Source organism: Gallinula chloropus, assembly GCF_964237585.1.
Source record: "Gallinula chloropus genome assembly, chromosome: 1".
Lineage (NCBI taxonomy): Eukaryota > Metazoa > Chordata > Aves > Gruiformes > Rallidae > Gallinula > Gallinula chloropus.
Genome location: NC_140085.1, coordinates 78,584,722 through 78,612,179, shown reverse-complemented (window position 1 = coordinate 78,612,179; position 27,458 = coordinate 78,584,722). Strand labels below are relative to the sequence as shown.

The 27,458-nt window shown below is 40.4% G+C and overlaps 1 protein-coding gene across 1 annotated transcript in view; it reads left to right on the top strand.

The window, feature by feature from the left end:
• Positions 1-23,884: 23,884 nt before the first annotated feature.
• The window catches only part of PIK3C2G (phosphatidylinositol-4-phosphate 3-kinase catalytic subunit type 2 gamma), a gene marked incomplete at both ends in the record, with an annotated part of 207,905 nt that continues 204,331 nt past the window's right edge, over positions 23,885-27,458 (top strand). The window contains one exon of the mRNA XM_084261632.1: positions 23,885-24,532. Within this exon, the coding sequence (XP_084117758.1) occupies positions 23,885-24,532 (648 nt within the window). The remainder of the gene's footprint in view (positions 24,533-27,458) is intronic.

Here is a 27,458-nt window from a genome sequence, read left to right as displayed (position 1 = left end):
AATTTATCCTTTGAGGGTCCATCTCATGTGGTATTTGAGATGATTAGAGAATTAGGAGGAGGGATTAATGTGAAATATCAGGCACAGGAACATCTTGTGCCAAAGTTAGAGGATCAAATATCAACCTTTGGAAAGCAATTGCAAACTCTGAAGCAGAATTATAATGGTGTAAATGAGAAGGCTGAAAAGGCTAGGCATTTATCTGTAGCATTGGTAAAGGAGACCCCGGGCCTTCACAGTAAATGGAAGTGATAGAAAAAAATCAAGTTAACATTAAGAACTTGAGGCTGTTTGGTATGAAAGTGAAGAACTGGATATAACTGAAACTCGGGACATGATATAGGAGTTACTTGAACTTTGGGTTTCATTTGCTGTAGATGAGGCGTAGAGTTTTACTGTGTTCCTCAAACTTTTTTTCTGCTGTTAAGTGATATATTTGACAATGACTTTGGTGAAATTTTTAATGCAACTCGTCTTCAGAAGGCAATAAAGTAGTACTGATGTAAATGAAAAATATAGGACAAGAAAATCACTATTATTGTGTAAGGAGGAAATACCTATACTTCCATAAACTCATCTGGGGAAGTACAATCTGCATCTTAAGGGTAGAACAGTTTCTCACTAGTACAAGAGAGTTTTGGATGTGATCGGTTAACCCTGTCTGGAGACCAGATGCCCACCAAAGCTTCTCTGTTATTCACCTTCTCAGCTGGATATGAGAAAGTACAAAAAATGGATCATGGTTGAGGTAAGGACAGGAAGAGATTGTTCAGTGATTACCATCACAGGCAAAACAGACTTAAGAAAAGTCCAAAACTGGAGCAGAGTAATAAGAAATAAAACCAAATCTTAAAACCACCTTCCTTCCACTCCTCATTTCTTCCCAGGCTCAACTTTATTCCTGAATTCTCTACCTCCTCCCCTTGAGCAGCTCAGGGGGTAGGTTGGGGATGGGCATTGCAGTCAGTTCATCACACATTGTCTCTGCTGCGTCTTCCTCCTCAGGGGGAGGACTCCATGCTCTTCCTCTGCTCTAGCTTTGGGTCCCATTCAGAGGACACAGTCCTCCATGAACTTCTCCAACATGAGTCCGTCCCATGGGGCCTTCATTTCTTCACAAACTGCCCAAGTGTGGCAGTGTGTGTCTCTCCTACAGGGTGCAGACCTTCAGGACCAGACCACTCCAGCATGGGTCCTCCACAGGGTCACAGTTACCCCCAGCAAACTTACTCCAGCATGGGTCTCTCTTTCCACAAGCTGCAGGTCCTGCCAGGAGCTTGGTCTGTCACGGGCTTCCCATGGAGTCACAGCCTTCTTCAGGTATCGCCACCTGCTGCAGCATGGAGTTCTCCACAGACTGCAAGTAGAACGTCTGCTCCTCATCGTTCTCCATGGGCTGCAGGGGAAATCTCTGTTCCAGAGCACCTCTTCTTCCTTCTTCTCTGATCTTGATGCCTGCAAAGTTTCTCTGGCTGCAATAAGCTGCAACTAGTTTGTTTTTTTCCTTAAATATGTTGTCACAGAGGTGTTACCGTCGCTGATTGGCCCTTGCCACACAAACCCCAAATATTGGGCTTTGATTGTTAAATTGTCAAGCTTCCACTTTCAACTTCTTCCTAATGTACAATTGTAAGTATCTGAAAAGAATCTTTCTGTACAGATTTTCTCAGAACAGCGTGGGTAGAGTCTCCTCTCAACTATATCCCTTGCCAGTAAAGCCTTTTATATTGTAATATCTTGCAAATGGGTTTGTAATTTCTGGACTTTTTCCAAAACGTGTGAAACCCAAGCAGAAGCAGGTAACATTAATTGCTGAATGCGTATAATGCCAGAGCTCCATTGAGAAAGGTACATCCCTTCTTATATAGCGATTGGTATAGCTGGACCAGAAGTGCTGTAACCTAGACTTTTTCATCATCACATGAGGGTGTGGTTTTGCTTGCTTTTTTTTTTTTTTTTTGACATCACCTATTTCATGTCACTGAACATGCAGACTTTCCCTAGAAATAAGGCAGAGTAGTGAAAAAAAACCAAAATCACCACTGCCAGACTTCTCAGAAGAAAGCAAACAGAATCAGAAAAAAGTTGTTACAGATGATAAATGGTAAAGAACACAGGTAGTGATAGGAGTAAATTCTGGAGATAGATTTTTCTGTGTGCGTGGAATGAAGGAGCAGTAAATACATGTAAGGATAATAATATTAAGGCACGTATAAAATAAAGAGTAAATGTTTCAGCATTTCTAAATTATAAATAAATAATGGTGGTACTATGTGGTGTAGTATTTGGGCTCATCTCTTAAAAATCACTTCTTACAATGGAAAAAATTATCTACTGTTTCTTTAATAGGGAAAGCGGTATGGTATCCAATACCATTTCCTTTGTCTTTAATCATTTACATGTTACTAATGAATTTGGACTGAATTTTCTAGTCCACTCCTTAAAAGATTTCCCCTCTCTTTCCTCTCCTTACCCCCTGCCTCTCCCCTCTCCCCACCCCAATATGTATGCTGTTCTAATTTTAGACTTTCACACTATCAACAGTCTCCAGAAATAAGCAAGTGGAAGAACTGAAGTACAAAGAAAAGTGCCTTTAGTTCACAGAGTAGATCCAACATCTGAGCCCTGACCTGTGCTGCCCCATGCCATTGGTTGCCAGGCTTGGATGACAACTCAGGCAAACACACATCTCCAGGCATTGAATTGCTGTATTACCTACAGAGAAAGACAAATGACATGGTGGTCAAGAGGTGAAATCCTGAAAAATCACCTAAGTAAAATGTTTCAGTATTCTTAGTCATTTTCCTATGGTTTGTTGAGGTCTCGTTGCACTACAAGTATTAGAAATGGCAATGATGAAATGACAGACTGTAAAGGATAGTAAAGGCAAATACTATCTTTCCAAAAAGAGATTCTCCTCATCACTGGGATGATGTATATTGTCAATATTAAGGATATATTGATGCATATATCCAATAGTATGGGTATATTATCCATGCCAATCTTCTTTAGAGGGTTGAAAGTGCTTCAGCTCTTGGCCTGCCAACCTGGATCTATTTTTTTCTTTTTTTTATAAATGCTTAAGTTCTTTAAAGTTAGAAATATTTTAAACAATTTTTATACCAACTTTTCATTATTTAGCATGAAAATGGATTTACTTCAAAGAATCTTCTTGCTATTTTCCTAAAATACGCTCTTTTTTTTCTTCTGAGGCTAAAGCTGATTTATACTGTCATGAGCTGTGAAAACATGAAATTTCTTTCTAGCTGTATTGAAACTAACAAAGAAATGAAAATCCACAATATTTATGTTGCTTTTTAGAAAGTTGCTATCTCTATATAATGAATTAGGCACAACTAATTATCTAGGCACCACAACTGTGAAGTTTTCTGTTAACTGAACTTCAAAGCTTTCATGCTGACTTTGCAGGAGAGTGTTCATGCTACGATCATCACTGTGCTTGTCTGTTGCTTTTAATAGTGTCAGCAGTAACATGAGATATGCACTGATTTCCTTAATAGAAGCTGGAGGTGCGGGGATCCTGATGATAGTAAAGGTTTTCAAAACCTGCCTGAAGCATATACAAAACTTAAATGACACATAGATACAGTCAAATTTAATTTTAAAATTCCAGTTATGAGAACTGAATCTGAAAGTGCATTTTGAGTCAGACCCACAGGACAGACTTTTGAACTCACCAAGGCTTGTTCCCCTGGTAATAGGGACTTACTCTTCACTGAAAAATTTAACAAGGTTCTATTGTAAGAAGAACCTATGTTCTGTGTTTTAATGGAAACTTCATCATTTTCAGCCTTAATTTCTCCCACAAATGTGATTTTTCTAGATTATTCTGCATGTGTAAAGGAGACTAGAAGCTCTGGCAGCTTCCCAGGAGGTCGTTTCTTCAGCTAGAAGTAAAAACAGAGGCTGAATTATCTGCAAATAAGATATGGGCTTACTGGAGGAAAAAAATATGATTTCATGCTTATAAATTGAAGATACGGTATTATTTCCAAGTTGAAAACTTTTCCTTTGCCCATTTGATCAATTTCTGTAGGTTCTTCTGTACTCTGAATTTTCCTTACGGGTATTTGCAGCGTTTTCCAATGCAGTGTTGGGTGCAAGTTTAATTAACTTGTTGCTTATTTTCCTTTCTGCTATTCAATTTGAATTTTAATATATTTAGCATTAATAATAGTCTCTGCCTTGAGGAATTACAATTAAAAAAAAAAGAGAAAAAAAGGGATATGCACAATATGTGACTGGGAACATCTTATTTACAGTTACAAACCTGCCTCTTGCAGCTATTGTGAAAGCACTCTGCTGTAGAATGGGGCTTGAGTGGAAGGCAGTTAATAGCCAGGCTTTAACACAGCTTCTTCCTTATGCTAGTCAACATCTTCAGAAAAATGTTATTGACAATGACAATAACTACTCAACACTCTCACAAAATTTCTGAAACATAAATAGCATCTCAGGAGATTTTCTTTTCCCCCTTTACTTTTTCCATATACCCTTTATTTTTTATTTCCCCCCCCCCCGTACTTAAATCGGTGCTCTGATGAATGAATGGATGTACATAGAGCACTGATCCTTGTCTTATTAGCCTCCTGGATCTGATTTTATCTCACTTAGAGACAGAATTTGGCTGCAGCTCAACACTTTCTGCTGTCATGCGTGTTACTGGGCATACTGAGAGCTACTTTGTCACTGTAATGGATTGCTGGATTGGGGACCAGCTCGTCCCCATTCAGCAGAAAGAACTGAGCAATATGCATACTTCTAGGACAGTGTCCAAGCTGTTGACCTGAGTGTTCGCTGCAGGGATGGTGTGCCCTGATGTGCTATATTGAACTTGTACCCTCTTTGTTTGTTAAGCACTGACAATTACTTCCACTGTAGCCAACCTGTTTCTGGGTTTGTTTCATCCTGTAGTTCTGGGCTGTGGCCACTTTGCTTCCACTTACATTTAAAGCTTAAAACGCTGTTGATAAAGGGACAGTGGGTTCTAAGTAGGTTCTTTTTACCAGCATTTTAAAAACCTATGCCAGATGTAACCCACAAGTGGTAAACACAAGTATTATTAGAGAGGAGACTTAATGTGCACAAAAGAATCGTGCTGACACAATGGCTTTCACTTGATGGGAGCATGTCTTGGTGTGTAGTTTTCATGCTTATCCAAACTTATAAAGCAGCAATTTTGAAATTGCCTGTGTGTGGATGTAGGAGTTGAAATTTGTTCAAGATCAGGTGAACTTAAGGCAGAGAGGGGATACCTCACTTGGCACTCGGCTTCCTAGATGACGTTTGTTTCTACTGATTAACCACTGAGAGGAGTTTACAATAGGTTGCATTTGCACAGCCTATACTAAGGCGATGTTCCTCATAAAGATGTGGTAGTTACTAAAGGCCTATGAACAATCTTGTTTGCTTGAATTTAAAATGTGTCACCCCTGTATTTCTGATGCTCTTCCTCTGCTCCAGCTTATGCAAAGGTATTAGCAATGATTGCTTTTATGCTCAGCAGTTCCCTTTGTCTACTGTTTTGATGGTTCAGTGGTATGTTTATAATTAGAAAACTAGTATTTTTGAAGTTTACATTTTAGGATGCACTAGCTTAGAGGACAAATGTGGGTGAGCTAGACAGCTTTGGTTTCAGAGATGTGTGGGTGCCGCATGCCCCTTTTCTTTGGGGGAAAAAAAGAGTCACTGAATCATTCCTGTCAGGCAATTTGAGCAGCTCTAGTCACACAGTTGGACTCTCTTCTTGGACTTTGAGTAGTGAAGCTTACTTTGTGTCCAGCTGTCAGAAGATTTTACGGATCATGCTTGTAATTTTTCACTTGCCTGAGTTTTCTCCTGTTTAACCCTCACTCCAGTGATCAGGGCTGCAATCCTTTTCTGGTTTTCTTTTCAGAAAATGCATGGTTCGCCTGAAAATGCTCAAGAGTTTTTTTCTACAACAAATTGAAATGCTTTTGCTTTCTTGCTTGCTTTTTAAAGTCCCCTGGAATAGAGGTCTGCATTGCTGGCTCAGGTGTGATCATCACCTGGGGTGCTTTTTCTGGTTTTTACTAGGAAACCCAGCATAGAGTGTAGAAATATTTCTGGTGGGGAAAAAAGTACTCTAGCAAGTTATTGATTCTCTCAAAAGGTTTTGGTTTTGAAAGATTAAGAACTTAAAGAACAGGGGTTGAGTTGAAAAATCCATAGTTATGTCCATCCAGGGATGCTCACCATGAATATGGTGCAACTTCAGCTATGCTCAAAATCTAGCTCAGTCTTTCTGTGCTTCCAGAATTGGGTCTAGTGAGTGAAACAGCTTTATCCTACTTACGAAGCTGCTTTCACATAGGAAGACATCAATTTTAGCTGTACTAATGCGTAACAGATGTCACTGAAACAGAGCCCTTTACCCATGTTGTGTGGAGTCCCAACAATGAGCCAACCCTAATCAGAGTTTTATACAAGGCAGAAAGGAAGTCTTAATTAGTTACCCTCCTGCCCCTTAAATCTGCCCTATTATATACTAAATGCAATGTGCTAGTTAAAGCTACACTAGTACAGTGCACCAATTGGTATGGCATTGCTTAGCTCAAAATCCCAAACTGCAAGTGTCATGGTCTTGTCGCTCTTTTCAGCAAGATGTCTGCTAATCAGGAGCTCTAATGAGTAACATATAACAGCACCACATTCACACGCATACTATTAATTCTTGAAGTGCTGCATTAGTCCTGCAAGTCTGGCTTGCTTTTCTTCACAGCAAAGAATGAAGTGGGAAGAGTTCTTGCTAAGGGCCTGCTTTGCCAAAGCAGCTTGCTGAAATTACTTTATTTTTTTATCTTTAAATTTTATTTTTATTTTTTTTTATGTCACAGAATGCTGGAGTTCAAATTAAGTAGTGTTGAATCAATAAAATCAAGTCCACTCTCAAAAGCTTTGCAGTCAGGGCTGCAAGTGTTTTACATTCTGGCCAGTTGTTTTAATACTGAAATGGGACTCATTTTTGCAGACCTGGTATAGTAGTTGGAAGCCATTTCCTGATCACTAATTGACTTTTGAGGGGCTAAAAGAGCATAGCAGGGGCAGCATTACTGAAAAGGTTATTAAAAAGAATATAAATCAGACGCCTCAGAATCAGTTTTGGTTGAAATTACCGGCCTGTCCATTTAAATGTTTCAAAGTATAAGATTTTTAACATTTTTGCCCGTGACAAACTTGTAATACTTAACATGTAGGTGAGGATATTTGTCCAGAGTTGGCAATATAGAAGACAAGATGCCAAATTGCAGCAGCTTCTTGGCTTCTTGTTTCTTCCTGATGTATTTTCTTTTCCTTGCAATTGTTCTGTAGTTTTTTTGTGGATAAGCTGCCATCTTTAAGTCAGCTGCTGTTGGTTAGAAATGAGCACTTATTATAGTTGTCCTATCATGCAAAAAGAAGTGTAAAGGGAGGAAGGTGCAGGAGGCATCTTAGGGAGTTAAGGTTGGCAAAATTTTGGAGCAGTAAGATGGGAGAGAGCAATCCAGCTAGATCAGAGAAAGCCTAAAGGCGTTCGAAAAGCAGCTTGTAATGCTGTTATCCAGAACCTATGCTAGTCTGTGGGGTTGGGGAGGTGTTTAATTTTGTTAATTTTTTTTCTTAACTCTTTTGGAATTTGGTCAACTAAAAATAGGTCCTGAGCCACCTCCTGACTGGAATTAACTGTATTCCCAGAGGTAAAGTGGTGTCTTTTATTCTTTTCCTCTGCTTCAGTTCCTTTGCTTCTCGTGCTCTTTTGTATCCCATGTTCATAATTTATCAGTTTTCTCTCTACAACTTTGCTCTCTATTTCTGTGACATCTCTCTGCTCTGTTTAAATATTTTTTTGCCTTCACTGCACTTCTGCTTTAGATAATGCCTCCCTTCCTCTGCTTATTTCTTTTTCCATCCTCTGCTGCCCTCTCTGATGACTTTGTCTCTTTTGCTCCCCTCCTTGTTTGCTGTTTTTTTCCTTTGCTCCTGATTTTTTGATCTATTGCTGCACAGCTCTTCCTGCTTTCTTTATTGCCGTTTTTCTCTCTTAATTTCCTTTCTTTCTTACATCTGGTAGTATTAAGACAGCCTATATCTTAATGTGTTTTCATAGCACTGAGATCAAGGTAAAATATTCAGACCAATGGAATTATATGAGAGTTGGAATTAAAGACAGATTTCTTCTACATTTCTCCTCATTTTCCTCTCTGAGGATAAGACAGAGAATCAAAACCCTCTTGTACATCAAAAGTGTTTTTCTAGTTGTCAGAATGACTCTTAGCAGTTGATAATTCCTTACTAAGTGACCAAATGTGCTTCCAATAACTTTGTGATTGACCTCAAGCTACATCAGTTTTAGATACAAGTTTTGCTTGTGTTACATTAGCACCTTAAAATCTACAGTGACATTTGAGAACACCATTATATGTGGTTCTCATGAAACACATTGCTGAAACAAAGATAAGAAACACAATAAGTAGTATCCCCTTGGATACAAGATCAACTAAGTAGATCTAGAGACAAGCTTTCAGAGATTTTTGAGAGCCAAATGTTTATTAAAAATCTTCCCCAGCTGTAAGGAGAGGGTGAAGTGAGGCAACAGGAAGATGAGAGATGAAAATGGATTTACAACAAATCTAACAGGAGCCCTGACCACAGCAGAACAAAGACAGACTGCCGAGATCTTTAGTCTCCAGCTCCAGTGGCTTTTTGTCTGCTTGGCTGTGGAAGGTCTTACTGATGAGGTTGCACCATTACATTATATGAAACTGCTTGTTTTCTTCTGCTGTGGTGCCTCTGCTGAGGAAAGTGCCTGCTTAGGACGTGACAGATTGTCGAGGGTTAGGGCTGTTTTGTGTTGCCCAAGTGCCTTCCACCTTGAAGGAATATGAAAATACATAGTTTGTTCAGAAGGCTCGTTTTTCCCTCTCTGTAATAGATTTGAATAGAGAATGTAGCTTAGGGCTAACCCCTTCTAAGGCTTATTAATATCCTTAAAATAGCAATTGTTAAAAACAGCCTTGATTTCTTTCAGTCTTGAAGTGGAATATCCTTAATACCACACTGTTATGTAGCACTTCCCTTCCATACCTTTTGAAGAGTTTTACAGGCAAACTCGGTATCATTATTCAGATCTTACTACCTTACACAATAAATGTTTAAATCTTGTATAACATTTTTCTGCAGTGCTCCTTGAAGCAAGGGTGAGATCCTGGCCTACCTGAAGTTGGTGGCAGAAAGCCCCATTAACTTCCAGTGGAGCTAGAATTCCACCTTCAGTGCCTGTCATCTATTTTATTTTCTCAATTCTTAATACCCTGGAAAATTGAGTTCACTGAAGCAATGTCCACTTCAGGCCAGGCTCCAGGGAATTCAAGCTGAAATTCAGCCCTCAGAGATGTGGATGGATCATAAGCTTATGCCTTCTGGAAAATGGAGGAACAAGGGGGCACTGAAACCCCACTATTTTTTCTTTAAACTCTCTAAAAAATATCACTCATAGAGAGGGAAAAAACCTTAACCAAACCAACCAAAACAAGGAGCATTTCTATAAGGAATCCTGCTTTATAGTCTTCTAGTTCTCTTTCAGTATGCTGTGACTAGATACAAGATGGTTTTTCTCTCCTTGTCCAAATATTTCAGTGGTACAACAAAAGGGTTCGACAGTGTGGGACTGAGATGGTAACTGAACTTTGTCAGTTTATTGGAGCTTGTCATTTCAGATTATATAAAGAGCAATAAAAAAAAAACCAAAATGCATGAATAACAAGTTTGGTATGTATGTCTAGATAAATAAGTATCTTCTGTTTGGCTGTAGTCTACGCAGTTACTGTCAAAGTGGCAAAGTGGTACTTTGTGCAATGAAAGCACAGGCGTTACAGTTAATCCAGCACACCTTAATATTTTGGGTACTTGATTATCTAAATGACACTGTGGTTGGGTCAACCTTGATGGTCAGAAGCTCAGAATTTCTTGACTCTTTCTTGTTGTAAATTCAGGTCTCATGGCCTTTTCATAATTTTCTCTGGTTAAAGCCTTTTTATTTTTGGTACAAAATGGTGACCATAATGGCTCTTTACAGCAGCTTAGACCTCAGGATGCACAGATTTGTTTTGCAGTCACAGTTGTTTCTGCTGTGTTTATAGCCCCCTGGGTGCTCTTCTTATGTCCATGAATTTGGGTTGCACACATCAGCACGTGGCTTCAGCGCCCACAAAATTGTCTGTGGCCAACCTAAATCCTGTAGAGCAGGATTTAGTAAATTCTGCCTTTAACTTTTTGAGTTTCCTTAATCTTTTTAATCCATCTAATCTACTTTTAGCCTGGCAGAGGGGGGACCTTATTGCTACCTACAACTACCTGAAAGGAGGTTGTAGAGAGGTGGGTGTTGGTCTCTTTGCCCAAACAACTGGTGATAGGGTGAGGGGAACCACGCTCAAGCTGCACCAGGCTAGGTTCAGATTAGAGAATAGGATAAAGTTCTTTACCAAAAGGGTTATCAGGTATTGGAACAGGCTGCCCAGGGAGGTGGTTGAGTCACCATCCCTGGATGTATTTAAAAGACAGATGAGGTGTTCAGGGATACGGTTTAGTAGGAGAGAGGTACGGTTGGACTTGATCGTCTCAAAGGTCTTTTATAACCTCATGATTCTGTGATTTCAATTGAATCTTCCTAAACAGTTATTTGTATTTAGTGGCTGCCCAGGGACTGTTCCTGAAATGTCTATTTTTCTTAAAAATTGCTCACTGGATTAAAGCAGAACCCCAGCTTGCCTCTGAGAAATCTGAGCGGGGCTTTGAATTTTGGCAGTGCAGGAGTTGGCTGGCGGTGAGACAGCACAGGAAAGCCAAAGCGAGTTTCCTTCTCCAGACTTCCATTTGCTTTCTTCCTTCCCAGCTTCCTTCAATGATGAGCTTGAAGTGGAGTCATGCAGGTACATTCTGAGAACTGTCCAGAGAGTGTGGGTAGATGACTGAGTTTCTACCCCTGTCCAGACCTTTCAACTAGTAGCAGGAAAGATGCTGCTTTTTGGTTTTTAGGAGTAAAGAGTTAAGTCTTTGATTATAACTTGTAGATTTGTGATCATTTAACCCTAATCCTTTTGAGTTTACTAAAATTTGTCTATATTGCCTAATGCCTTGGTTAGGACTTAAATATATATATATATTATTTAATCATTGTTGGTTTTATTTAGCCTTACTGCAAGTTCTGCATGGTGGTTTCCTGAACCACATCACTACACAAAGTTACTCTTTCCCACCCCAAAAAAACTTTGCCATGTAAATGAAAAATAGATTATTTTTACCTAGTCAAATTCCAAGCAGAAAGAAATGCATTAATCCAAAAAGTGAATCTGGTTAAAGTGCTGCTCCCACTTGGCCCTATAACTTTGAATGCTCTGGAAGAACAGCAAGAATTTCTCCTACTCAGAGTTTGAGTTACAGAGATGCTGGGGGTTTGTTTGCAAAGGAAAGTGCATAAGAAAAAGAAGCTGGTGTGGAGGGGAGAAAAAAGAGCCATTCTGCGGCTTCTGTCTCAGTTTAAAATTGTAAGTGTGTTGGTTCTCATCATAAGGGTTCAAAGGGTTAATAGAAAGAGGGATTTTCATTGCATTGTGCACAGTACCTATGATAGTCTCAGTTTAAACTTTAAAGGACAGGTGAAAGGAGAGAGAGGGAGCTGAATGCTTGCCTTATATATTGGAGAAATTGTTCATTCGTGTGAAATGCTGACCTCTGTCATCCTGCCAAGCTGACTGGGCCCTAGGGTGAGAGGCTGCTTGAGTGCTAGTTGGGAAAGTTAAAGCTGCCTGGGGAGTAGTTTAAAAGGACGATGTCAAGGTTGGTATACCCAAAATCTGACCTATCTTTTTTTTTTTTCTCCCTCTTACATCTATTTGAAAAGTTCATGTCGCTTGGTTTTATGTTTCTAAAAATCTTTTTATCGAAGCCAAAATGCTTCAGTTGCTATTGAAGGCTTGTTATCAGGAGGGAAAGCTGTGAGACCCAAGTGTGGTGATGCAGATGTCAGGAAGATGGAAGGATACTGAAATAAAACACAAGCATGGGGACTGTCTTAGAAATACATAATAATTAATAACAGAGAACTAAAGTTGGAATGGGTAAGAGATCAATTAAAAAGCGCAAGGATAATTTTTACAAATAAAAATATCAAAGCAGATTCAAATTTAAGTCCACAAGAAGTTAATTCCATTTATTTTTATTCTAATAAATATTTATTCCAGTTTTATGTGCTGATTCTTTCTCAGTAATACTAGTTGGTTATATGTGATTCCTAACATAATTGAAAGATACCCTTCTCTCTTTTTTTTTTCTTTTTCTTTTCTTTTTTTGTTGGTGGCGTAATTAAAACCCACATTATTTCAGTATCATTTTCTTCTCTATGATTGAGTGTCCCAAGACCTCCATCACTATTATAACCTTGTTATGCTACTTGCTGTAAAAACTGTCACATAAGTATTGCACCTACCTGAATAATTTATAATTTAATTGGAAAACAGATGACACAAATACATATGCATGTCATAAAAGGGGAGTGGAGGAGAAGAAAGACAGGTAAAAGTTATAAAAGCCAAGAAAATATTTTTGATACATAATGATGATGGTTTCCCAGAAGATGCAGGGGGAGAATAAACCAACAAAAGCCCCTTAAAACCTGAACTCTAAAGACTGCATTTCAGCACTGGTTTACCCTACAAAATTTCAGAGCCCTCGAACAAGATTGTCATGCAATATACCGCATGATCACAAGAGGGCGGCGGGATCTAGACATACGTGTTTGCTTTAATGTTGATCTTTCCAAACTTTCATGAGTTTATCCTTTTTTCAAAAAAATTTTCCTGTGAACTGAGGGTCTCACTTATGTTTTCCTTCTCAATTCCAAAAAACATGCAACTACTAAAAACCTCAGGTATGTCACAATGTTGTTCCTCGCTCCATCTCTTCATGTTGGACAGCCTTTTCTAAATCCTGGAGGAATAGATGACCTTTCTCCACACTGTGGGACAGGGCAGCTCTGGATAATGGGAGGAGAGTGGCGTACAGGTCTCTCAGTAGCTGGTCTCACCTCAAGGATATAGGACTGGGCACAAAGCACAGGAAGAATCTGGGAGATAATCAGTTCCTCTATCCATTCCCCACCCAAACTGTCACAAATTGTGCTGTCACTGGCAAATATCACTTTTACAAAGCCTGAAGGATATCCCAAATTCTAGTACTTGCTAACAAAGATGATGGCTGGGGGAAAAGAAACCACAACAAAAACAACAACCAAACCCACACCTTCTTTTTGCAAGACAAACCTCTACAATAATAATTTCTAATTTCTCTTTGTAGACAAGATTTCCCATATCCTCTAAAGCTGAGTAAAAAGCCAGGCAGCAGTAAAGAAGCTGTCTTGGTTAAAAGACACTCTGCCTCCTGCCAACAAGGCTATTTAGTGTTTATCTCTATTACATCCATCTGTAGCTAATTGTATAGTTATGGTAATAGTGCCCTCCAGAGGAATTTTAAAGGAATTATAATACTCGGAGCTAATAGAAAAGATGTTTTAAAACTGAGTGCAACAGGAAAATGGAATATTATTAAGATGATAAAATACTTGAACCTCAGGGGAAAAAAATCTCCATATCAAAGCTCTTTCTATTTTCCATGTGCATTTACATCTAAGAAAACCATATCCTTGTTACAATAGGCTTCTTCATAGCCTGATAGCAAACATGAAGTTTGCATAACTCCATTTGAATCAAGGATATAAAAGTAGATCAACCAAGCAAAGAACGAGCTATCTGTTCCTAGTCTGCAACAGACATGAACAATGTATTATGAGTGGGCTCCTCAGTCTAGGATATGTGTGGATTTTTTCCTGGATTTGCTGCTATCATGTAGGCCTGGCACAGTTAATTGAGGCACTCAGAAGTAAGTGCAGATGTTCAAGCAGTTCTTTGGATAAGGTTGTTCAAGATAAACCATGCTTATATTCAGAAATTCCAGTTTAGAGTTTTTTTCATGGACATCAGTTGTAACTTGCAGTGACACTATGCCTCAAAGGAAGGGCATGTTACTGTGGTACAACAATCTTTTTTTAGACTGTATCCCAGAGGTCTACAGGACAGTCTTCTGAGATGATACCTCAGCACCTGTCAGGTGCATTTAAATTTCCTTGTAGGCTTTTGGTTTGTTTTTTTTTTTTTGTGTGTGTGTGTGTGTTTGTTTTTTTTTTTAAGTTGCTCAACCTATGGGGTCAAATTGTTTTGCTATACCTTCTGAAACTCCTGTTCCTTCCCCCTTAAAAAAACAACCAAGCCCTTAATAAGAAACAAAATGACAGTTGAGTTCTGTAGTCTTTTGCTTTCAGGCATACCCCAGGCACGCGTTTGAACTGTAAGCTGTAGGTTTGGAGTCAGGAGTCCAGCCTTGGAGATTTGCATCAGGACAGCTCCCACACTGACGCTGCCAGGACTGGAAGGAGCAGTCTGGTGTTCTCATTCTTGGGATCAGGTGGATCTGGTAAGTTCAGCACCCCCTTGGGAAAGAAGGGAGGTGGTTGTGCTGCTTGTGATTTTTCTATTCACAGTGGGGTCGCTGCCCTCAGTCTGTAACATTTTCTAAACTGAGGGGTTTTTTTTTGCATGGAACTCAAAGGACAATGTAGTGAGCAAGGATCCCTACAGCTGGTGGGGCAAGATTTTGCTGCCGAGAGTAGGGAATGTACCTAACCCCAATGGTTCCTGGATTTTCCATTTTCCCAAAAAAAACTGTGGTAAAGAGCATGGCACTCCCTATCTGTGTTCATGTTATTAGTGCATGGTGGTTTTGGTTTTGGTGATAGATGGTAACACATGTTTATTTTATATAGTAGTTACCCACCACACCCAAACAAAAGTAGCAGGAGATTTGCCCAGAGAAGTGGTGGAGGTCCCATCCCTGGAGGCATTCATGGTCAGGCTTGATGAAACTCTGAGCAACCTGATCTAGTAATGATGTCCTTGCTCACTGCAGGGAAGTTGGTCTAGATGACCTGTAAAGGTCCCTTCCAACCTAATGCATTCTATGATGACTGCGTTTGTAGAGACTATTGAACTTTTTGAATGAGGGGCTGAGTAGAGCTCTTGCTTTTCTCTCTTCCTTTCCTAACACAATACTTGCCAGAGCATCTGATCTCATTGTGAACTGGCAGCCTGTCCTTGGAAGACACCAGCCACCTGTAGAGGCCGTTATGCATGGATATGAACTCCTCCTCTTCCACCTTCCCCTCCTGACTTCAGCATAGTTTTCTCTTGCCCTCCCCACCTGGGCCTTGCAGTTCTTCCCATCTGCTGACTATATAGGGATAGCATCTCACCTGTGATGTGACGCTGACTCCTTTCAGTGATTTATTCCTGTGCTTGAGAGGAGGATAGAGCAAGGTGGAAGAGGCCAGAGCAGAAACAGTAAGGGTTGGCTGGGCTGCCCAAAACAGTGCAAGGCAGAATGCAAACCTAAGTTGTGGCTACTGCAATGGGATGATTACCTTTGCTATCACTGAGTAGAGTGTATGTTTACTGCTGTGGAGGTGCTGTAGTGGGGGTATCTTGTTCAGCCCCAGTGGACGCACCTCACCTGTTCATTTCTACAGCTCCGGTGAACAGGGTCTTCTCTGTTGCTCCTTTGGTTCAGGAAAAAAAACCCCACCATCATTAGCACAACCATGAGCAGGATAGCACAGGACCTGGCACAGCAGAGAGCAGTTGCTATTGAAGGATAATCTGTGCAAGTACTATTGATGGGGAACTTCCTTGGGGTGATCGATGATGCTAGATTCTCAGCGCTGCATGTATCTCTTCACCAGCCACTCATTCATGGGCTGGTCCAATTGTGGTGGAGGGCTGCTGTGAGCCTAATTTCCGTGCAGCAGTTTGCAGAAATATGTTTTATTGCAGGTAAGCAGTCCCTTTGCATTATTTATGTGAAAATTCAAGTAAATTATTGTTGGCTTTCATCCTGCAGGTAAAGTTTTAATGAAAACAGTAATGAATGCTTTGCTGGCATGCACAGGCAACCTAAGTATGCAGTCAAATTAGCTATCTAAGCAGATGCTTTATATCCTGAATTGCATATATGGAATGCTGTTCAGTTGGTTTAAAAATTATATATACACCCACAAACTACTTTTTTAGCCGTATGTTTTAGGGTTTTATTTTAAAGCAAGTGTTTCAGTTGTACTGTGAGCAATTATGACAGTAAAATTAAAGTCAGAAGAAAGATATAAGAAGCTATCCATGTGCAAGAAGTTCAGAGAAAAATCAGATATATTGCATGATTTAAAATACTGTAGTACAACAGTATCTTAACAGTTATGTACACTATTGCAAACATAAGCAAATCATCCTTGTGGAAAGACAAATTGAGACAAGCTTGATGCTGTATAAACAAACTCTGTTTTGGCTTTAGATGCCTGTATTTTTGTGTCATTGATTTCTTTGATAAAGACAGTAGAGTTGATTCAGATGTTATACACACATATTTAGACTATATTATGGCTTATAGTATAAACCTAGCATAAGATTTTCTAATTTCCCTGGTTTTGCCGAAGGTACCCATGGCACTGATAAGAGAAAGGGACTGGTAGTGAAAATGCTGCTAGTGAGTCCTACATCTGAATGCTGAACAAGCTGCTGAGCTGACATGTCATCTGACCAAAGGTCTGCTCACAGCAAAACCCAACAGGGCTGTAAGTGGGTCTTCATTACCATTTTCCCTTCTCTCTTAAAGTGGTCACAATCCATACTTAAGTAAGGTCCTCTTCAAGGTAGTCATAGCATTAAGAGCTCCTTGAGGCAGCGTGGTTAGGCTACAATACAAAAGTCACTCTGTCTTTGTCACCCTGGTTCAGGTCTGATGGAGCAACTGAGTTCTTTTTTGGGGGTGTCCTCTGCTCTCCTTCCTGCTGTAGCGATCCTGTAGAGCCCCATGCACCATGAGCTGCAACAGGACAGTGTCTCAGGAATGAAATGGTCATAAGCCAGGTCACTAAACTTTCCATAGGAAAAAGCCTTGCTCTGCTGGCTAGTGAGCTTGTCTTAACGGTGTGGTGGTATCACAAGACGGTGTTTGTATTTGTGCAGTCTATGATATCAACAAGTTCTGGAAGGTCAACAAGCCCTATTGAATTTACTGGAACGACAAAGCTGAATTTCACAGAAAGCCATTGAGCAGGCACACTGGACTGTGGAAGACAGCACAAGAAAACAGTGGGGAAGAAAAAAATCACAGAAGGTAAGAGAAATGGAAGAAAAGAGGACAAAGTGAAATTTATAAAGCCATATGAAAAAAAGCTTTGGCTTTAAGCACTCTTCGGCTTTGGCATGTTTGACTCTCTCAGCTGAAACTTGTGACATGACTTCTCTGAAGCATTTAAACTCTTTTCTGGGATCACTTAGTATTTAGGCATTTATATGTATACGCATGTATTAGGCTGTTGTGGAAAGATGTGTATATACATGTACACACATATATATTAATGTACTTATATACATGTATGTTTACATATGTATATTTACACATAAGCATTCATATATGAGTGTGTACATGTGTACATATACACACAAAAATCTGCCTGCCTATCTTATTTTAATTATGCATTTTAAGATGGTTGTGATAAGATTGTTCTCCATTTCAGAGCTTAATTTTCTCAGTAATTTGATTTCTTTTTAAAGCTGGATTGTTTCTGCCTGAAAAAAAAAAAAAGGCTGGTAAAGTGTGCTGTTCCTTTCAGTGGATCAAAGTGCAAAAGATGTTCAAATAAAGGGAGAGATTAAAATCCACAGTATGCATTTAGTCATGGCTAGCTTTGCAGCCTGTACACGCAGGCTGTGGAGGTTGGCCTTTCACAAGAGCATATTTCAAACCTCAGGAGGGTGTTGGTAACTTAGTAACTTCGTATACTATACGTAGGTGTCAGCAGAGCCTGTGAAAATGTTTTCTATGTAAACCAAAATTTTTTCTATTTAATTTTTTGGGAAAAGTAAAACTTTGATCCCCTCCCCCTCTTCTGTCTCTGTCCTTTCCCTGACTTTTGCTCCCTGTGAGCAAACACAGGAGTGTTTTCAGAACTGAAAAGTCCTCTTTGCCCTTTACAGCAAATGCCTCCTTTACTGATGAATCATTTGGCAATGATTCAACCACTACATTGTGTTTGTTGCAGCTTTTATTCTCTTTGCCCAGCAGCCTGATTGCTGGGTTTTACTACGCTGTTGAGACGGCAGGATCCCTGCTCAATGAGAAAGCGCCTGAGAAAGAAGTAAGGGCTTGTAATACATCCTTTTGTGAACAGAATTGTTGTTCATCTGCTGCTTAAACAAGAAGATCTTGACACCGCTGGCTTGCTTTCCAGCAGCACGTGGGGAAGCCCTGTTGTACCTGTGCCATGGCCTTGGTGCAGCACCGCTTTGGAGCGCTGGTCTGAGCGCCGTGGTATCGCACCGTCCTCACGCAGGATCTCCACAACCGTGAATCGCTCCCGTAACCGGCAGCCCCTCTGACAGGGGCCGCGTTTCCCTGCCGACAGCCCTAAAACTTGATGGCCAACGGGTGCGTGCTTGACACGGGGATCTCCGTTCCCCGCCTGGCAGTTTCGGTGGAGTGACAGTAGGTGGCACTGGAGAACAGCGGCACAGGCGGCCGGCTCTGTTACGCAACGAACGGGGCCGTCTCCTGGCTGGCGCCTCCGTTCAGCCGGGTTTCTGACCCTACGGATTGCCGAAGCCCTTAGCCGCATCCCCCTCACCCCCCGCAAGCCTGTTACTTCCCGAAGCCCCAAGGCTTCGAATGCAAGGGTATGGTTTAGGCAAGCTCCAGGCTGCTTGTGAAGCAACACCGAGAGCAGGGGCCTGCTGAAGGTGCTGTTGCTTCATCCTGGGGTGTGTTAGAGCGAGTGTTCTGCCAGGTCTTTACCCGCCGCTTTCTGTCGGGTGCCGGTGGCTCCGCCGCTCTCGCACGGCTGGATCGAGTGGATGATTCTTCCTGAATCCGAGTGAGACGCAGGCTCCCGCCGGATGGTGGAGCAGCGAGAGTGTCTAAAGGAAGGAAAAGAGGCATCCCAGGGAGTATCCAGCTTTCTTTGTCTCTAGAGATTTTGTTCCACACGCCAGCAGCAGAGGAGGAGGAGGAGGAAGTACTTAGCAGTTCTGGGAGGAATTGGGGTAGAAAGTGACTCAGCGGTTTCCTGCCCACTACTTCTGTGGGAGACAGAAAACAGTGAACTAGTGGCCAGCTTAAGGGCATAATAAAATCCCAAAAATCTTCGGAGTTTCCCAAGAAAAACCTTCATAACCTTCTCCTGGAAATCACTGCGGGGAGACAGGGGGACGTGTCCCAGCTCAGTGCGTATTCTGTGGATAACTGTCCGTTCGCTTGGGAGCACGAGCTCTTCCCATGCATATTTCCTCTGACTACTCCATCCATCCTCCTTTAACTGTGGTGTCCAATCACCGAGAGATGAAGCAATATCACACTGCCATAAACTCTGAAATGACAGCTCCTAAAATTGGTGTGTTCCTCTCTCTCTCTTTCATGATTGCTTCACAGTAATCACTGGTAATGACTACAGTGCAGCACAAATGCCACCAAACAGTTTAGGGAGCAAGATGACATTTTAAGGGTTGGAGAATACATGAGGGAAAAAAAAAAAAAGGCATCACCTTTCATCAACCAAAATGAGTTTTGTCCTTGGTTAACTGCTTTTAAATCAGAATGATGTCATTGAAAGCTTTTTGCTATACTTTGAAGGGCAGAGTTTTCCTTGTAATGCTTTATCAAACTATTACTTACATCTGATATAAGTTATCTGAGATTAATTATTAACTTTAAACGCTTTATCCTTATCTGTTCAGCCTTACTGAATGGCTTTTTATAATTGAAATATTGCTTTGTTGATACTGGCTCCCTCACTGGTTTTGAGGATGTTTTCTTGCCGGTAACAACCTTGGAGTGGACTTGGATTGGGATTTTGTGTGAACTCTGTGTAGCTGCTTCAGTGGAACAATTTATACCTTTTTAAGGAATGGTATGAAGTGTGGAGGCAGATGGTCCCTGAGGGAATGGCCCCATGACCAGGCTTTGCTGCTCACTTTTATGGAGGGTCTTGGACTCCTTGAGGTCTAGGAAGATGTTTGTGACCAACACAGTATTTGCTCCAGCTCTTCAGCAGGCCCTTTGCAGAGGATTTTTTTCCCCATTAGACTTATTTGCCCAGCTCTGCGTGCTGAGGAGCCAAAGCCAGAGGAGCCTCTCTGCCATGCAAGGTTTGTACTGTCCTGTTCTTCTGTGAGCAGAGCTAGGAGCTCCTTTCAGAGCAGAACACCACCAACGCAGATAGATGGAGACTACCTGAAGACTTCTGTTTTTACAGAAAAGTCTTTCTAAGAGGCAAAGCTTTCCCTTGAAGGAGTTGTCTTATTATTTTAAACATGCCTGATACTTGTACTGAAGGTGTGAGATCATCTACCATCATGTTTTTAAAAAAATCCCAAACCAACAAACAACCAGAAAGCCCAAGTTGTGTTCCCAAATTGAGAAACAGAACAGGTAAGGTGTTACCTTTTTATTGTTACTGCTGTTTGAAATTTCCCTGAAGGAGGACGTGGGAAAGAATCATCACAGCAGTAAACCGGTTAAACAGGAAGGGAAGCTTCTGATGAAAAAGTTACACCCCCTTGATACTGGAAAGCACATAGGTCATGTGAATGTGTCTGTGAACAGGAAGACATAGAAGACAGTATATTCTTCCAACAAATTATGTGTTTCAGGTAAGAAGTTGATTGCAACAAATATTCTTACAGCTTAGCAAGTGTCCCGGTTGTCATCTCCTGGGTCCTGGTAAAAAGGGAAAATTCAGCCCATGGTGCCCCAAGGTTTTATTACTAGAATGCATGTGTGTGCTGAAGCAAGGAAAGTATTTTTGTGTGCTCAGACGGCTGCTCAGACTGTTGTGGGCATTGTGTGATTCTGTCAAACATATTCATTTTTAGTGAATATTTTATGGTATTTGTTCAGACTCTCCCCTATATCCCCTGATCCCAGAACATGTGATTATGTGATAACATGGCTGTCATTTAGGAGAATGAGGAAGAAGGTGTCGTAGCTGTAGGCAAAAAACCCACCCAAACCCTCCAAAAGGTGAATTCAGAAGCTACAAGGCAAAGAAAATTAACCTAAAAACTATTCTTTTAAATGCATTACAAATTTTGTCTCATTGGTCATTTTTGAAAATTCAGTGTTACCACTTTGCACGATTCAAACAGAGTAATAGTGGCTGGCAAAGAGCCTTTCCTTTCCTGAGCTTTGTATGCTGTTTTGAGAAGGATCAGGTGTTGGCCCTAATGCAGAGCCTAGTCTTACTAGCCTTTGTAACACCTAAGAATTAAACCTTCGAGATTTACAATAAAGCATGTTGAGTTTCCAGTCTAGTTCATTTTAAATGCAAGCCTATGTAAAAGAGACATCGTGCTACAAACAGTGTGATATGAGTGTCTGCTCCCTGCCAGGTCACCCCTGCTGTGGTCCAGGCTGGGAGAGGGAGCCTGCAGCATCCTGCAGACTTCTTGCTGCTCACGTGGACTTCCCAGCCCACTGAGAAGAACAGGGGAGCAGAATGGCCAGACTAGCCTTAGGCACTTACTACCAAACTTTTAAAGACTGCTAGGAAAGCAGCAATATTGCTCCTAAACAAGTATGGAGAGTGCAGAAGATAAGCATTCATGTACAGATAGATGGAGGCGGGCTGTCTCTGCCTGTGTGAATATTTGTCTGTCGGAGCAATGTGGGCTGTTGCACTTAACCTTGCTTATTCATCACTAAAGACTCTTATCTTAGATGCTTATGTATCATCATAAACAGAATTTGTTTGAAACGGTTGAAAGGGCATGGAAGATACTGTATTTTCTGCACTTTTGTTACAGTCTTCCAGGTAGCCAGGCTTTATTAGGGAAGATGGGCTGGAGGGAGATATTCTTTTATCTTTTATTTTGCTTGAAACATTCCAGTTTTCAAGATGGGGGAGAGGGGGAAAACATGTTATCTTTCTTGATTTGATGGATATATCCTTTTCTTTCTTGTTTTCTGTCTTTTATTTACCTGTTGTAGAAATGAGAAACAAGAAGTTGTAAATGAGGATGATTTAATAAGAAAATTCTATTCTTACTATTTTTTTCTTTAAAAAAGGGTGTCAGCTTAATCTAAAAATGTAGCCAACTTCAGGATTTTACTCTGAGAGAAATGTGCAGAGACTGTAATTGAATGGTGATCTAAGCATGAACTTCAAAGTGGTGTGCGTCATTTTGGTTATCTGGCTCAGTGTAACTGTTAAATGGTTTTCTGTGTTGGGTTTTTTTTTCACCCTAAACACAGTGAAAGCAAACCAAAGCACACAACACATGGAATCACTAAGTTGAGTGCTTGAAAGCATAGTTCAGCCTCTAACTTGGAGATTTCATTTCAGCCTATTTAACTTTTCATTTCTCTTCTCATTCTTCACTGTGGGTGACAGAAGCCTATGTCACCTAGAGTTTGACTTCAAATAAAACAAAAATAAATAAAGTTGTGATGAATACCTTCTGTTGTAATATAGATTTTCATTGCAAGGCACCATTATCTAAACTAATACAGTATAGATCTTGGGGACATATTGGAAAAGCTATTTGTTGGAGCTGAGCTTTAGCAATTTCTGAGCACGCTTTTTATCTTGATAGATTTTTTTCTCTTTTTTTTTTCCTGCTAAGGAATACTCTTTTTTACTGAATTATTAAATTAGATGTTTCTGTTTCTTTATGTGATAAAGTACCCAGCACAACTGTGTACTTTATGCAGTATTGCTGTTCTGTGTCCTTTTTGTTTTTGGGCTGCGTCTACATCAGTAAATGAAACAGGCAAAGGCCTTGTAGGAAAGTGGCCCAGAACTGATTTTGGATTTAGAACTAAACCTCTTCCTAAAAAAGAGATACCACATACCTACTGACAGTACTCTTCAGTACATGCTCCCCATCTGAAGCACAAGACTACTTGGGACATGCCAAAATCATATCAAGAAGTTTGCTAGTAACAGCATGAACGATGGTGAACTTCTGCAGAAGCTCATGCCCTTGCCTGTTAATTTACAAAAAACCTCAGGTTTTGTAAAAACATTTTGAAAAACAAAGAAACAAAAAAAGGCTGAAAATGATCATTTCTTTCCTTGATATATGCCATATCTAAGCTTTTGGGGGTTAGTGTTATGAATACTAATTGGAGATCTGTGTCTTCTCTGTTCTTTGCTTTAACTTTTCTTCAGAATGGTAGAATGTAAAGAAATTTGAGGCACAAAAAAAAAAGGAAGATGTAAATGAAAAATGTCATCAAAGTGACCATTGATATGCATCTTTTCTAGCTGCTTATTTTAGATTCCTGCATTGTGTGCTATACGCATGTAAAATAATGGAAAAATACAGAGATTTTCTTTAATATTTGCCAGAATGAGTGTCATAGCATCTGCATGAATTGTTTCAGGCATCCTCTTGCTGCTACATAGCCGTCCAGGATAATAATAATAATAATTTATTTAATAATAATAGTAATGTCTGGAAATAAGGATCAAACAAAAGAATAGTCAAGCTCCAGACTAAGAAAATGTTTCAATCCTGTGGAGAAAGCTCTAAAGCAAAAGACAAGACCACACTGGTGCATTGCTTTTGTTATACTAATTTTGGGGTTTAATTTTTATTCTGTGCTTCATTTTAGTGGGTATGTAGCTCCAGTTCTGAAGATTATACTCTTGACCTTGGAACTATTGCAAGACTTCCCTGAGGATTAATAAGAACGAACAGAAGAATCAGCCATGGCATACTTTGGGATGGTGCCTTTCTCATGCAATGAATTTTCTGAAGGACAGGCTGGGGAGCAAGCCTCTTACCCAATGTACCATTCTGGTTCTGCTGGAGACGTCCGTCTAGGATTCGATCAAATAGTTGATGAAGTCAGCAGTGAGTTCTTTTTTTATGGTTCATCACATTCACATCATGAAGAATCTTTTTTCCCAACAGACGTCTTTGGTCTGAACGTGCCTGGTCAGCAGTTTTATGGTCAGCCTCTAGTTGCTTATGGCGAAGTTTACCCTGGAAGTCCTGTTTCTCACTGGCAAGAAGGCACAGTGTCACCAGTGGTTGGCTTCAGATCTTCTTTACTACCTGATTACAGAAACTTCTCTCTGGCAGATCCCTACCCCAGCACTCAAGAGAGAGAAACCTACGGAGGGATCGGTGTAGCTCCAGTCACAAATGTGTTTGCTTCAAGGGTGGAAAGAGGCGACACGAATCGAAGTTTTCACATCGGCTTTGACAATGTAAATGCTCAATGTCCCCAGGTCTTAGACAACTATCCATTTGGACAGGGAGTGAGTGGTGAAAGGGGAAAGTGTTTAACCGACACTTCCAGAAGGTGTGACATAGGACCTGCCTGGCCCAGCAGCTCTGGACACGACAGAGAGGTATTTACATTTTCTCATATTAAAGTTCTCAGTTCTTGTTTGTGCCCTTGCACTTTGTGTATTTGCTTAAACTGACACAACATGGATTAGAAGCACTTGATTTAAAGACTTTATGAAAAATAAAATAGTTATGCCTTAGGGGAATCAAGAGCTTTTATTCCTGTAGAGAGTTTTTGTCACGTGTCTTAGGATTCATCTAGCCAAAAGCAGCTGCAGGACTTCTCATTCACTTCTTGTTTGGCCCTTTCCACTTCCAAAGATGGAGATGCAGGGAAGTGTCAGGTGTATTTTCCAATAATTGTATAACTTGATTCCTTGGCAGTCAGAATTTCCCACAGTATTTTTGTATCTTTGCAAGGAGGATGCCCTCAAACAAACAGTACATGATTAGTTAAGAGATTTTTATACAGCATGAAAACCACCAAGCATCCTCTTTCTTTGATTCTAATATCAGAAGAGAACCCAGCAGACCATAAAGAATGACTTTTGAAGGGAAGGTGCCTACTCTGGCTAGCTAATGAGGATTTTATACTGGCAGAATCTGTGTTCTACCTGTTTCATGTTTAACCAATTTAGACTTAAAATGTCGATACATTTCTGCAACCTACCTGTTAAAAAAGACTTAATTTTAAAGTAATAGTGCCAGGTCTTCACCTAGCATAAACCAAAGTGTCGCTATTGGCTCTGTTGGAAACTTGCCATTTTGTACCAGAAGAGAATCTAGATGATAGTCTACAATGCTCCAGTTGGCTCAATAAGCCATAAAAAAAACACAGAGAGGTAAATACAGAAATTTAGAGTAAGAGCCATTTGAAAGAGATAAGATAACAAATCTGAATGGTCTGATATGAAACCTGAGATTCAAAACAACAATACATTATGCTGAATCTGTTTTTCTCTTAAGCCTGGTTGTTGCCTTTGTGTCGAGTTTGGCTAATGCATCCTGATCCTGAGATATGAAACACATTGTCTCCTGCCTTCACCATGTTCTACATGCACTTACGTGTGTACATGTAATTATTTTCTGAAAATAGACATACCTGCTTTAACTGTGGGAGCTGGATCTTATGACACACACTCTGTCTGTAGCTGTATTTTTGAAGCATATGCTTCATCTTTTTTGTCCTCCTTCCATCCGGTGTTCATAGCTCTCTTCATGGGTTTGCTGTTTTAATAGTGATGTCATATGGGACTCCCATGACTCTTCAATGCTATCTCTCTTCTGGTTTTCCCTTTTTCAGAATCCTTATATAGAGAAGGAAAAAGAAAATGATAAATCTACTTTTTCCTGTAGTCCTTGCAAGCATTTTGAATCATTATAGGAATCCTGAAATAGCCTACAGAATACCTCTGTGCTGTGAATATCAAGAGACATTTTAGGTTCACCTTCTCCTTTTAAATCCCAGTGATTACAGTCTCATAAAGCAAAGGGGAGACAGTTGGTTGACTCATTTCAATGTCTGTGAATAGGGGCAATATAAAAGTAAATGTATGCAGACCTGGTCAGATGGGGATGTAGGGAGAGGGTGTGGAAACATACCTGCAGACAGGAACTCTTAAGAAAAATTCAGGACATCACCTCTTGGAAGTTCAGTGGTAAACACAAAAGAGGAGGGCATGAATAGCTGGAGAGACAAAAGGTGGTTATGACTCTTTTCTTATGGTAGGAAAACTAAAGGATGCTGACATTGTGATGAAAAAAACAAACCTTCTCATAAGAAAACCAGAAAATAGTAAGATACAAATAAGCAGGAGGAGATTAGATTGTGGTATGGGAAGAAGAGGCTTGGGGAAGAAGAGGCTTGGGGAAGCAGGCATATAAGAACAGGCACAGACGCTTCTGTGATGGAGGAGGAGAGAATTAAAGGGGAGGGAAGTGTGAGTCAAGGGCAACTACAATCGAATGTGTAGGAGGATTTGATTAAGTCAGGGAAGTATTTGAGCTGTTTAGCTAGAAGAGGAAGAAATGGAAGAGAGGAGATAATTGATTTGTAGCAGAAAAATCAGTGTGTTCACAGGAATTCCTTCAGGGAGAAACAGCCATGTCAGGATAGAAAGAGAGCCAAGGCAAGGGGCTGGCAACTGAACCTTGAGGTGATGAGAAAGGGAAAATAAGAATGAAGCAGAGTAGAGAGAAAGAAGGGCAAGGAAAAAAAAACAACCCTGTGAAGATGTAACTCATTGCTGGTGATATGGGAGTTTTTTGTAAAAGATAAGAAGGGCTGCAGGACAACAGGGCCGATGCCAAGTAGGACTGGAAAAGTGGAGTACCACAACAAAAGAAAGAGAACAAACACAGATTGGATTGGTGAGGCTCAGGATGAGTAAATGGTGCATCTGAGTAGTAGGAGATGAGAAACAGGACTGCAGACAGTGAAATGGAAAAAATGCCAAAACATGGAGATTGGCATTGAGATATAGGTCACAGGTATGCAAGATGAAGTATTCACATCGCTGAAATCATACTGTCATTCTGATCCTTAGCTCTTGGATGCAGTTATGTGGCTGTAGGCTTTATGTAATGCATGCTAATCAAAATACATCCAGTGTTATAAAAGAAATGTTAATTTTCTCTGGCCTTGTCATCAGCAAGCCATGTGTTCAAAAATACTAAAGAGACTGTCTTCATGACATCCCTGTGAGAAAGCCATTTTATGTTCTCCCTATTAGAAAGAGAACTGAAATACAATTGCAAAAGTATTGTAGTTTCATGTGGCTGGGTTCTGGTGGAGAAGGGGGGGGGGGCTTCTGCAAGAAGCAGCTAGGAGCGGTCTGCAGGGCAAACACCAGCCAGCTCAAGGCCAGAGTCATTGTGCCTCTGGGAATCACATTTAGGAGAAAAAAACCCACAAGCAGCCACTTTTTGCCACCAGAGAAGGGAGTGAGAAGATGTAAGGAACTGTGCAAACACCAATAGATGTTGCTG